Consider the following 13,837-nt stretch of genomic DNA (forward strand, 5'->3'; position numbering starts at 1 on the left):
AACTGTGTCTTCCCTGTGGTCACCGTGGGGCAGGTTCCACCAGCAGACCAGTGGTACAGTGTCTAAGATAGTGTCCTGTTACCCAGAGAGGTCCAACAATGATAGGTCTTCCTGGTGCAGCAAAGGGGCAGAAGAGGCACTGATTCTCAGCTCATCCAATGATGCTCTGGGATTCCCAATGATGAGGGAAAGGAAGAAAACATTCCGTGATTTCCATCAGCCTAGAGACACTGTGATAATGCAAAGGATGATCACGGCCATAAAGACTCCGACATTGCGCTAGCAATATTCTGTGGTGAAAGCAAAGCAGACATTTGCCAAACCTTGTCTCCTTTTGGCAACCAGACAAAGTTCTGGCAGTGACATACAATGCAACTCCCCAAATCATGTTTTCCTTCAGTAAGAGAAGCCCCTAGGTGATGAGATGGCTGAATTCACAAAACTCTTCAGACAAGCAGATGGGTCCTATGCAGCCTGCTGCCCAGTATGATGTTACCATCATAATTTTGATGGCAATAATGCCAATACAGTCAGAGTACTGGGGGTTGAGGGTAGGTCCAACCTAATGAAAAGTGGTAACAGGACGCACTGTAAAAAATCTGGGAACTACTCATTGAGGTTAATCAAACACACCCACTGGAAATGGAAACTTTGGGACAGTTACAGAGGCATCACCACAGCTCACCAGTGAACTCCTTAAGCCAATGACACTTACAAAACAAAAAGAGGAGACAGGCACAGAGTAGAAACACCCAAGTACAGACACGCATTGATCAGGAAAGTACAGTGACTGCTATGCATGCTGTTAAACAGCTGACAAGGACAACCAACCACTAACCCATTTTTCACTTTGATGGCAGAGTTGAGTATTTTCACATTCACAAAAACTTGACCACTTCCAACTTCTGTTGAACCATCATGCTACAGACTAACACAGCTGCCTTACTACATTTTTCTGTAGAGTCTTTTAGAAAGGTTTCCACCAAAGATCAAATGAAAGAAAAAACAGTATTCACGCTGTTGACCATTATATTCTTACTATGCTCTTAACTTGTCCTAATGTGACAGCCACTTTTCTTGAGCATGACTTAAAAGCTGCTCAAGGCTAATGGCAACCTTCCTCAGCCCACACTCTCCAATATCTGCGTTGGATAGCAGCACATGCAATCTAAAGTTCTGGTTACAGCCGCAAAAAATGACAGACGGAGCTACAACTTGTTGCAGTTTTTTTGGTTTTGCAAAACCAGAGTTCATTTTATGGTAAAATATCAAATCTGATTTCTTAAAACTAGATTTCTCTAAATTTTGAGTGTTCCCATTACCAAATACATTCATTCTGAATTCACTCTAATGTAATTATCAAATTCAGCAGTGAGCTGATAACACAGCTAAAGGAAAATAACAACCTGCCTCGGTGTTTTCATGCTGTAATTGAAAACAGATGGCAACTTGTGTAATTTATGCTTTTCTATAATCCATAGCATGTTGGTATAAGATAAGAATTCTAAGACTGAGTTGCATCTGCTTCAACAACACCATATGCTAGTGCACAGTATAAATATTTATACAAACCTACTTCATCTTCTCATTTAAAGCTCAGTCACATGAGATAGTGGAAGTACCCTTCAATTAGCACTGAAGCATCTCCCTTGTGCTCTTTTTAAAGGGTTAGAGTCCCAACACCAAACCCTGAGGGATCTTCCCTCTCCCAGCTTCATGCAGAGGGTTAAATGGAGGCACATTCATTGTGCCTTATTGATACACCATAAATTCCAGTCTTCAAGCTCACACTAGCCTAACTTTAGGAGTTTCTCACTTATGTTGTCCAGGCTTCTTTACTTTTCCCTCTATCCTTTAATACACTGGAGACTGGCCATAGACATAACTGGGATATTTTTCCTGGGGAATAACTTTTTCAGGACTTTTAGACGGGTTTATCTTGCTTGTCAAGCAGTTAAGCCATCAGTAGCTTTGAAGTCAGACTGTCAAGGACCATAGAATGGGTTTTGTGTTTCTCTGCAGCATGGGATACATTCAGTCTCCCCAGAATGTCGCATTTCAAATTTCTTCCTGTAGCAGGAACTGAAGGCACTGGTGACTCCCCTGATATCACAAGCTTTTGGGTTGCTTTTTTCCCCCCGTTGTAGCCTTATAATGCACAGCTTTTAGTCCTTTATGCTACAAGCCTGTAATATTTTGTGACTGCAGCAGTATTTGGACTCCGTGGACTAATCAGATAGTACTTATATTCCTTTGATTGCAGGGAGACTGGGCTTGATGACCTTGACGGATCTGACAGCAATCTTTTCCAGGAAACAGTGGCTACTCAATTACACTGGAAATTTGGCTCTTATTCTGGTAGTGAAATTATTTGAGAACCCTGATCTGAAATAATCATCTGTGAACTCACAAGACGATGGCACAGGCAGAAAATTTATGAGGATGACTACCTCTGTGCACCAGCTTTTAAAGATGAGAAGGAGAGCAAACTCTTGGCCGTATACTATAATTCCTCAAAACAGAGCTCAGAACAGAAGGGGTTGGTACCAGCAACCATATGTGGTCACCTAAACTCCCTGCTACTAACTGATATGAAGAAGAACTAGAATACGATAGAAAAGCTTGAGTGGCCATTGGCAATTTGTATGATACAAAGACCTGGGGTGTAACAGCTATAAATACTAATTTGCTTGAAATCAGTTGAAGGAATTGGATATTCTTTAGTACACCTTAGAGCTGGGCAGTAATTTCTCCAGCTAAAGGGAAGAACAGATAATCATCAAAATGAGTGATTAATTTGTCTCTTTCACAAGCCTCACACTACTCTAGGTCTGCTTGTTTTGTCACACTGTTGCAGTGATGTCACACTAAACAACACGTGATGCATATTCAACTCACTAGTAAAATTTTGTAACTTTTCAAAGAATACTTGTACCTTGAAAACAGTATTTAACTTACAGAATAAAACACTGAAAAAAGGGAAAAAGAATTTTCCTGACAACTGGCAATATATAGCAGTATCATCTGCAGAAGCCTGATTTTTGCAGCCAATCAAAGCTGAATATTAAAGCAACCTGGGGACTTCATCCTGCTGTTCCTGCCTTCCACTGCTGACGACAGCAGACAGCAAAACAGAGCTGCAAGTAACTTAGAAGTATGCATTGCAACACTGACTCCTTTCATAGCCTGGCGTTGCCTCCAGCTCCCATTTGTTAATGCGCTTACTGCAACCACGCTCTTCACAAGGCTGTCACAGGCAACTGCACTTCAACAAGCCAGGTCTAAAAATACTTTAACAAAGCTAATTGACAAGATATTTATTAAATTATTTGCTCAGCTTCATACTTGAAATCTCAACCTGCAAATGGTAATCCTATTTACTAGCCCCAGAAAAGGTACCAAGACTTAAAGCCAAAGACTTAAATCACACCTTCTCACAGCTCTTCAGTAGACCATGCTAATAGGGATTTTCTCAGAACTAAATTTTCTAATTCCCAGAGGAGGATGTCATGTATAATGATACAGCAAGTGCTGTCACAGAGAGGTGCACATGTGTGACGAAGCCAAGTGCATCTCAGTGCCGTGCCCACCACACAGCCACTGTGTGCGGTCAGAGCTCTGTTAGTTCATTGAGATTTCAACCGAGACTCCCAATTCACAGCACTTTGGAGCAGGCCAGGAACCCAGCCAAGGTCAGACTGAAAGCAAGACACCACAAAGTCCTTCAGATAGGTTGAGCCTGTAATGTTTACTGCTTTATATAACACATAGCAGAGTTTTCAGTTCCCAAAGTGAGGTTCTACAATGAGATTGTAGGCAGCAGTTCTCTCTCAACAATTTGTCCAGCATAATGCAAAGACAGGAATATAGTGCTCTCCAAGAGAGATAAGTGCAAAATCACAAGCTTTACAAATAAAGACCCTTCCAAAAATGATTACACTGGATGCATCTCCTTAGGAGGAAAAGCCCTACTGCTATTGCCAAGAACTCTTCTACAAACCTCAATGCCAAGTCTTGGCTCTTCTTCAAAATCTTGCCCTTTTCATCTTAGACAACTTTCCTTGTTAGTGCTTCTTTGATGTAGCATTCCAAGCGACAGTGGCAGAAAAAAGCCTCTTGCACTAGCCCACCAGCAGTTACCAGACCCAATAGTCTATTTTCAAAGTGCCCCTTCTGGAGCTTCCACACAGAGGAAGGCTTATTTTCAAGGATATGTCATCTAAAGCCTATCAGATGACTCCTTTAAATCTGCCAGATTGAAGCATTCTGTAAACAGATGGATTAAGTGACACATATTTAAAAAAAAATTCAAATACTGCACTATAATTTACATACCTATTTCCATGGGAACACCTCAACAAACCCCCTTATTTTCAGAGGAAACTGGCATTTCACCATGGTCTAAAGGTATTCAGCATTTCTGAAAATGGAGCATCAATTTTGGTGTCTAAACAGGGACTCTTCTAACATACAGCCAGAACCATTATGCATAATTCTGTTCTGGAAAGTGATTTTATATAAAGATAGCACCTTTGCAAATAATCAGATTTGTCCTTTGTGCATATTCAAGGCAATATATCCAAATGTTACTGTCTAAAATCCTGTTTGCTTCCCTCAGGACAGTGGATTATTTTACGTTCTTCTGTCTTGAAATGCTTTAGGTAAACCTCTGTAACCCCATCAGAGTACATGAGTGCACAGAGTGCACAAATGGAAGACATAAAGACACAAATTGGTATATAAAACCAGGTTCGGAGGTGAAATATGAAAGAACTTAGCTTAACTGAAATGTCTTAGTGTGTAGCCACAGCGCTGCCAGCATGAAATGAAAAGTAAAAACAAACCAAAGCTCCACTATATTCAGCTCTAAGCTGCTGAATGCAGAAGTGAAATCTCTAAGATTACATATATATGACACCATGGTGCTATTTTTAAAAGTCAGGTTTCAGAATAGATCTACTTTGTTGCTAGCTGCTATATTCAGAGAGTAAAAGATGCTGCAAAACTCCCAAGCCCAGGATCTACAACATACAAGTGAATAAATTAATTTAAGTCCCTGAAATTTTAGGCAGGATTACATTTTGAAAATTTTACTCTTCATGTAAAATAGTAACTGCATATTGTATTTAGGTATTGTATAAAACATAAAAAATTCGATCTCCCTCGGGAATCATGCACCATCAAGCTCTGCAGCTGCCACTCCCTCTCCCAGGGGTTTGCCTGCCCATAGTCCTAAAAAGTGAATGTTTCAAAGACAGTACGTTCTTTAAAGTTTAATGAAAACCACTCAGCAGCCAGAAAGGAGAAACCCCGTAGTGTGGTTGTTAAGCAGGATGCCATGGCAAGTCTGGCATCATGCAGTGGGCAGGATGTATATCCCTGGAGTCATGGCACGCTGCCTCCAGCTTGATGGATGTGAATATACAGGTGAGAGGCACCTGGAGTGAATGGGAAAGGGATATGAATTAGAAGGAGGGACAAAATTCATGGCAAACTGGGCTGCGTGTGAAGTACATCCGAAAGGTTCTTCCGTGTTGTTACCATAAAACAATAAAACGTGATATAACCTCATAATTTAATTTTTCTGTCTGGCCAAGCCTGAACATTGGAGAAACTAGCGGCAGCTAGTTTTCCTTTCTTGCTTTTACCCGTACTTGACATAATGCTTTGCTTTTATTTTTCCCACTGTATAACACAGGGATCAATTCACAGCTGTATGCAGGATCCAAACCTGCCCGTAAGTCAATGGGCTCTGCACTAGCAGTACAAAAGCCTTCACATGGAAGTTGTATTTATTCTTGAATTACAAATGAAACTATTTTAACTCATTATGAAATATGAAAGTACCATACATTCTTTCCAAAATGTCTTGAATTTTAACTGCTTTACTAGGAACAACAGGTTATGCTAGCTTGACTTTCAATAGATAGCTCATCCTATATCGGTACAGTTCAGAAGCTGCATACCAGCAATCCTGTAAATTGCAAAGTAAACAAGAAAGCTAAAATTGTGCAGAGTTCAAAAAAATGTGAATATGAGAAATAAATAAATAAATAAAAATGAAAACACCACCATCACCAAAAACAGCCAACTAACCAAAGAAAAAACCACCAAAACCAAACCCAGAAAAGATCAAGAAGCAACTCAGAAAGGATAAACGTGCTTCGTGTGGAAAAGGGACACGAACAATCTAAAGGACAGAAGAAAAGAAACAGGAGGGGTCTGAAAAAGGCATCAGAATTCACTGTGCACAAGTGCCTGAAACCCAGACAAAGATACCCAAACCTGCAAACGAAAGCATCTCTCCCTCCCCAAGTACCGGCAGCCCAAGACCTTCACTGAGCAGCACGAATACTCCCAGAGAATCATCCCATTTTGAGAACTCACCTTCATCCCAGCCGCAGCTGCCGGCCCGCTGGGGTCCACAGCCTGGATGTGGCAGGGCTTGCTCCCCCGCACCACAAACCCCCACCCCACTGCATCACCAACAATCTGGAAGGAGGAAAGAAGGACATGATCACCTTCAGGCAGCTTAGTGAAATTTCAGGTTGTAACATCTAAATGGATCAAGGCATAATTTGAACATTTCTGTATTTCCAACACATAGTAAATGACATGTACAGGCTGCTATATCATTCATGAGAAAGGCGCTACCCAAACAACTCCTCTTGCGGTTAATGAACTTCTTTTGTTGAAGTAGGAGGCTGTAAAAAACAATGCTGCCAGTGACTATGTTGAAAAATGTCTTTACAGAAAGGCTTTCTCTAATAGCAAATATGAATCAAAATTTTTGTCCCATCATAATCTAGAAGGGCCTAACTAGAAAAGTTCAGTTTGGATAAGTAATCCACTCCTGTAGTATTAGCAGGAGCACACAATCCAGATGAGTTTGTATAATACAAACATTATTTGCTCTACATAATTTTACACTCCATTTAAGTCAGCAGTATTACATTGGCATAAAGACAGGATAAACAAGTGCAGAATCAGACCTGCAATGTGTGGAAGTACTGATAACGGAGATTGGGATTTTAAAGTACAAACCTTAGCAAATGCACATAAGCTCTAATTTTCCCATCAGAAAATGTCTGTTTAGATTACCTCATGCATACAACACACAGAAAACTAAGAAAAATACTGGAGACATACCGTAAAAGTTTTTCGTACATATGGAGCTCCAGGCATCAGAAGCTCATCAGCAGTCACGGGTCTCTTTAATACTGTGGAGGCACACAAATAAATATTCAATATAAACATTCCTCTGGAGTTTCTCCTAAAAATTAAGATGCAGTGTTGGGATACCACATCTTTTGGTCCCACTTCCCATACACTGTTTCATTTCTTGCAGACTTGCTTGAAAGTAGTAAAAAAGCGGAGGAAATGAGCAGAATAACTCTGAGCACAAATGATGAGAGCTTCGGAAAATCAAGGCATTTAGCCAACAGACTTTGCTGTCTGCAATCAAAATCCACTAAACGCTATCGCAAACATCTGAAGTGGTTGTTCCTGTGTCCAGTGTTGAGACACGTGACCAACCTTCCTGACACGAAGCAGCTTTTCTTCCCAGCTCACTCCATGCATGTCGGATGCTCTCTGCAATTTTATGTGAATCAGTTCCGAATCACAGAATTAAGTAATAAGAAAATTCTGCTTGGGTCAGGAATTATCCCAACAAAGAGACTTCTGCAGTTGTAGGCACAGACATCTAATCCCATTTTATCCATGGACGTTATAGGTAATCTGTAGCTGGTTGGGATTTTACACGAAAGGAAATATACCAATGAGCTTCTGCAGGTGATTCCCCATTGTCTTGCTATATATGAGGTGATTTTTCCATGAATAAAGTAAATGTAAAATTCTACCAAAATAAATTGATACTATTCTGTGTACTACTTTTTATTTGTCTATAAATGCTTCACAAGATGGAAGGCAATGGAAAGATATATGTTGTTCACTGTGTTTGCCTGCTTCACATCTAAAATTACAACTGCTTTTCTTTTAGTGATAAATAATTTTGACGATGTCTGCTTTTTCAGTCAGTCATGGGTAGAAGATAAAATTTACCACAAATGGTATTTGAAGACTTTCATGAGTTTCTTAATGGCACTCACGGGAGCAGGGAGAATTCTAGCATACAAACCAATATCTATTTTTTTACTTTCCATCGGATTTTGACAATCTGTCGTTTAGCCATCGTCACAGTCTGCACAGTGTGCCTGGTCAACGTAAAAAAACTGAACGATGATGGTCATTCAACAAACCAGAATCAGGTAAATCATCCATGCAGGACTCCCTTGTGTGATCTCTATCATTATACCTCCAGATATTTTTTTTCATTTGATGATTGTTTTTCCACATGACTGGTCAAGTCATGACCTGGCTTTTTTTTAAGTGTTTGCCTGCAAGAGAACTCATCTGACAACAAATACATCTCTGCCTTGTGTTTACGAGCATGCAGTTCACTGATATGCTCTGAGTCTGGATAGCAGGAAACTACTTGTGAAAAAAAATCACATTCTAGTCCAGCAAAGGATTAAGAATTCCTCCAAAACATTTACATCTGACAGCCTTATGTTAACCTCTGCAAGACGATGTGTGGATCTCCACTTGCACTATGAGAGAAATTAACTTATGTTGCCTGTAATAGTATAATTCTTGAAAATAAGTCTGTTTATACTTCTGTTGCCATCTTCTTTCAAATATGAGTATGTTAAAGCTATTCAGAGTTTGAAAACTAGTCCTAAGGGAGAATTTTTTTAAAAAATAAAGGGCAACATCAGCCTATCCTTTTTCTTCCAGTGTTGAGTAATCAGCTGCATTAAAATAAACTTGTTCTCACTACTCATTGGTTGACACTCCATATATAATCAGATCCATAAATGAATGGAATAGTTGGCATACTTCAGATAACGCACATTTATGGACATGAATGCTGCTTTATCTATCCCAGAAATTTTTCCAGGATGTGATTAAAGATGTACCACGGCCAAAGAGTTCACTATGCAAAATCTATCAGGATGTTTCTGGGAAATACACCCAAGATATTCTGCCAAAACACGATAACGTGGCACACTTCAAACAGAGACAAACCCATTGCAAATATGGGTAAACATATTTGAAGGTGGTGCCGAATGCACAACAACAGTGCACTCCAAGGATGCAATGGCCACCAGCACTGAGAGCGTCCCCCCAGCATAGACAGCAGGTCTGATGTAGGGGGGTATGGCTTCTGGGCACAAAATCCTGCTGAGTCCTTCACTTTATTTTAATTTAGAGCCTCATATCGAATTCCTAGCAGAGTGTAAGTAGAAGGAAGGAAATGTGCTAAAAGGAGAGAGAAAACATTACCCCCATAACTAAGCCTATCTTTCTGATGGCCACTCTGCACAGCAGGAATGAAATGCACTTTAGCTCACTCATCTCTGCAGTAACTTGTCAATGTTTTGAACAGGATTCATATAGTGCTTGAGGCATTCTCTAGTAATCACTTCAAATGCCAGCATCTCTTTGAAAGCAAAGCTTACACATATCCACTGAAGCCTTCCCCCACTGCACAATGCTCCCCTCACCATCAGCAGAGACCCGGTAAATTTGAAATAATAAGCATAAAGGGTAGCAGGGACTCTGCTTTGAAATTCATGGCTGAGGGAAACAGAGAGGCTGAAACAATATCTATCCTGTTTTGTTTTCCCCTTCCCAGATCTATAGTAAGAAAGAATTTTAAGTGAACTGTGGAAGAATGGGTGTGTTTAATCTTCCGGTGTGGAATAGGAAATCCTTTGAAAAGGAAAATAAGCTTCAACATGACTTTTACCTTCCTAAACAGACTGGTATAAGACCTAAACAAACAAAAATGTTGAAATGGTCCCTGACAGGCTGAAACAATGCTGTGTCTTTCTTTACAGCCTGCTGTTTTCTGAGTTGTGTTATTTCACAGCAACTCAAGCAGCCACTGGATAGTTAAAACTCTTCCCTGGCTGGCACCAAAAGAACATCTCTAGGAGATTTGAATTGTTTTGGAACTCAGCAATGAGGAGGCAGATCTGGGTCTCTGACTGTACGTCCTCCTAAGAGATAAACTGCAGCTCAAACCACAATTATGGGTTTGATGCAGAGATTATTGCAGGCATATGCGTGGCTTGTGTTCAGCAGGACTTCAGGCTAGAAGATCATAAGAGTCCCCTCCGGCCTACAAAACTTGCAATGCTGTGTATTTTTAATGTTTCCTTGAAAAGATAAACTTAGATGCGATGCTAGGCATTCTTCATGTCACCTTCTCCCCAAAGAGATGTCTGTACCCTGGCTCCTGTGCCTCATAAGCAATGCTGGTACTCACCAGATTTTGGATTGCAGAGCACGGGGGGACTGCTGCTGAGTGTTGGGCTACTGCTGAAGTACCCACTGCTGCCACAACTACTCATGCTGCTCCTCCGTACTGCAGACACAATCTTTATCTCCTTGGTGGGACTCACTACAAACAGAGGTAAAATACAGAGAGAGAGAAAGACAACCACTATCATTAAACCCTTTTCCCCTGGTTTCTTTAAAACCACAGCAATAAGCCATGCCTTCACTGACAACACTGGGAAGAAGTTAATGTCTTCTACATAGTTAGCAGAGTCATGGCATGAGTGTAAGGGTGTAGCCAAGGCAATGGCTGAACTGTTCCCATTGCAGTGTCTTCAAGGAGGCGCTTAAATGACAAACTGCTTTGGGCTTGGGGGATTTTAACCAGTTCTGTCTGTTCACAGATACTGAATTTTGATCAGCATCTGAAATGCTATTGATACAGATAAAAAAACACAACAGGGAGCTACAGATTTGGTAAACTGAGGGAATGGACAATCCCTACGAGCAGGGGCACGATACCCATGTGACACATCAGCTGGGTATCTCTGCTCTTTTTCAGACAAGCACTGAAACCCCTTGTCCAAAAAAGACTTTGTTAACAACCCATGAAGTCTCCCTACAGACAACAGTATAGTTGATGAGTCACCTGAGAGAAAACTGGTGTGTTTTCTGTTGTCATGGTTCTGCTTGCGCAGGCAAAATGGGCTGTCCTGGCTTTCTGGCACCAAGCGAGATTTCTCAGTGAGAAGCTCCATTAATCGCCGGCGGCGGCGAAAATTCATTCTGCACTGGTAGAGCAAGTTGCTGTCCATAAAATTGTGCTTGTTGGATACTAGGAAAAGAAACGGATAGAAAGTCTATGCCTGGTAGGACTGAAATCAGATCATATGTATCTGCAAGGTCTAGACTGCACACCTTGGTGTAAGGAAGCAACACTCAGAGCTTTCCCTTCCCTTCTGCACAGTCAGAAAAAGGAGGTAGGTGGTCACCTTCGTGCACCTGGCTTCAATATATATGCTTTTATAGCATCAGTAACAAAGTACGAACTTTAGTGGCCATTGCTAGGAAGGATTTTTTGTACTACCTTGATTAATAACAAACACTTCTTATTGTCAAATGGAAATAGAAGTATTTTATCTTTCCATGACAGATGGCATAACGGTCCATCTCCACGCATGCTCCCTCTGTATGCTGTTTGCTGCTGCTGGTCACTATGGGCCACACTTAGCTCCTTACATTGAGTGCTTTGTAAATTCATCAGTCTAGGGTGGCCCCTGGGAGCTCTGACTGATTATCTTGTTTGGAGCTACAGGGCACAGAGTATCGAGACCTGTGTATTTCCTCTGTCTTGTTCACCACAGACACCGTGTCCCAGACACTTCCTGCAAGCCACTTCCTCCCCTTCATATGGATACGGAAGGTTTGGGAACAGGCACCCGGCCAAAAATAATTTCTTACATAATGAATAAAAGTTTTAATTACAACCTGTTTCGACACTGAGAGCAAATTCCAGGTTGCTGGCGTCAGAGCAAGAGTGCCAAGCCTACCCGCAGACTGCAGCATCGCCATAACATCTGTGTGTTCACTGCCACTGATGCTGCGCCTTAATAGTGATGAAAAATGCAGCAGTTGGATGGAGCTCTGTGCCAGATCCAGAAAGTGCTCTGACTCCTTCAGGGCTTGATTGCATGAAAGCCCTCAGGAATACTCCTGCATTAGTACTGCAGGATCTTAAGTGGCTGCAGTAGATGTTTTGGCTGTGTTTTCTCCATCTTCACCTGTGAACACATTCCACAGAAATTATTTCCACAGTTACCTTTCGCATGAAGGATCTAAATTCTGGATTTACCTAGTTTATAAATTGCACTTCTTCCAATACTGAATCATGAGAACTGGTGGGTTATACTTTTATGTAAAATGTACACATCAACATAGATAGGCACTCAGAGGTCAGTTGTCCTTCATAATGTCCTTCATTGTCCTTCATAATGCAGCATAAAAAAGCAAACTGGAACCTGTTCCAATTTGTTATAAAAGTTAAGGCCATGTCTAACAAGTATAGAACATGCATTTGTCCATGATGACGGTGATGTAAAGAGCAAGGTTGGGTGACCTCGTGGGTTTCTTCTTCCAATTGAATTCACTGGTGCTCATGTGGCAACATGTTCAGGTTACAATGTGCACCTTATGAAACAGGAAGAAACTGTACCAAGGAGAATAAAGAAAATACATGGTGACTGACAACCTCCAAAATCACAAAAATTAATTAAGAGAACTTCAAGTCCTGGAGGGAAAGGCACCAACATTAATTCATAGTCACCAATGTCAAACTTTGGTGGTATGGTCACAACTCACCAGTCTAATCTCCCACAGACATTCTCTCAGAAACAGAATTAAACAGCTATCGTTTAATCTTATGAAGCTATAGTTCAATCTTACTTACAGCAGACTGTAATAATCACTTTGCTCTATTTCTTATTAGCTGTTCAAGCCTTCAGTTGCTTTCCCTGCCAGGTCATAAAGATTTAACTTAAGGATGAATCAAGCTAATTAACTTTAGGTGCTAATCTCTGTACTTTATCACATCTTCATCAGAATGTTACACAAGATCTGGTCAGAAATCTTTGTGAAAGAAAAGTCCACGAAGTGATGAAGCCAACTCTCAAACACATCTTTGATCAGCTAAATAAATAAGGCCCCTTAAATTCTGACTTTGTTTTAGCCCTCCTCAAGTCTTCTTCAGAATTTCTTTATCCTTCCTAAAATCCAGCTATCAGAACTGTATGCTCACAGTTATAGCCTCACTTCCCGTTCTCTTATTTACTGTTGTCTTTTTTATACATCTCGGGCTGGTAGTAATAGTCAATACAAACATACTGCATGAAAAGCATAAGCTGTGAACAACTTATTCAACCTGTACATCCACTTTTCTCTGCACACTGTTACTTCACACCAATAAGCGGAGCCTGTATTTTCATTTCCTAGATGTACTGCCTTCTAGTTATACCATTAGTTATAGGAAAACACATCTCTTTTTGGGTAGAACTCAATCATTTGTTTACTGTCTCATCTATACAGTTTGCAAACTTCAGTGGCAAGGACTTTACCCAGTCATTCCCCATTTCCCCAGAAATTCCCCATTTCTCTGATCAGGATCACCTAACATTGCAGTTCTAGTGGTTCTTGTGCCTGGCTGCTTCACAGTTTCTGTCCAGATACATAAAATTGCAATGTCCATGTGAATCTTCTTTCAGCTTCTCATTCTAATATAAAATTCTGGGATCTGCACAGTGTTCAAACAACCTTTTCTTTTCTTCTTTTGCAAGAAGGCCAATGGTCAGCAGAGATAGAAAAAATAGCTTTACACTGATTTCATAGAACTGAGGAGGCTTTAGAAAATACAAAAGCTTATTTTAATAAATGGCGTGACTCATATCTTAAAAATCAGGCTATTTTCTATAACTGGCTTTTCCCCCAGAACCCTCCC

At 40.7% G+C, this 13,837-nt stretch overlaps 1 protein-coding gene across 1 annotated transcript in view; it reads right to left on the reverse strand.

Annotated features, from left to right (window-relative positions):
• DEPTOR (DEP domain containing MTOR interacting protein) overlaps positions 1 to 13,837 on the reverse strand; it is a 72,706-nt gene that overhangs the window by 14,798 nt on the left and 44,071 nt on the right. The window contains exons 5-8 of the mRNA XM_009568766.2: positions 10,997 to 11,182; positions 10,337 to 10,471; positions 7,150 to 7,220; positions 6,388 to 6,492 (exon numbers count right to left, since the gene is read on the reverse strand). Coding sequence (XP_009567061.1) covers positions 6,388 to 6,492; positions 7,150 to 7,220; positions 10,337 to 10,471; positions 10,997 to 11,182 — 497 coding nt within the window. The remainder of the gene's footprint in view (positions 1 to 6,387; positions 6,493 to 7,149; positions 7,221 to 10,336; positions 10,472 to 10,996; positions 11,183 to 13,837) is intronic.

This window comes from Cuculus canorus, chromosome 2 (assembly GCF_017976375.1).
Source record: "Cuculus canorus isolate bCucCan1 chromosome 2, bCucCan1.pri, whole genome shotgun sequence".
NCBI lineage: Eukaryota > Metazoa > Chordata > Aves > Cuculiformes > Cuculidae > Cuculus > Cuculus canorus.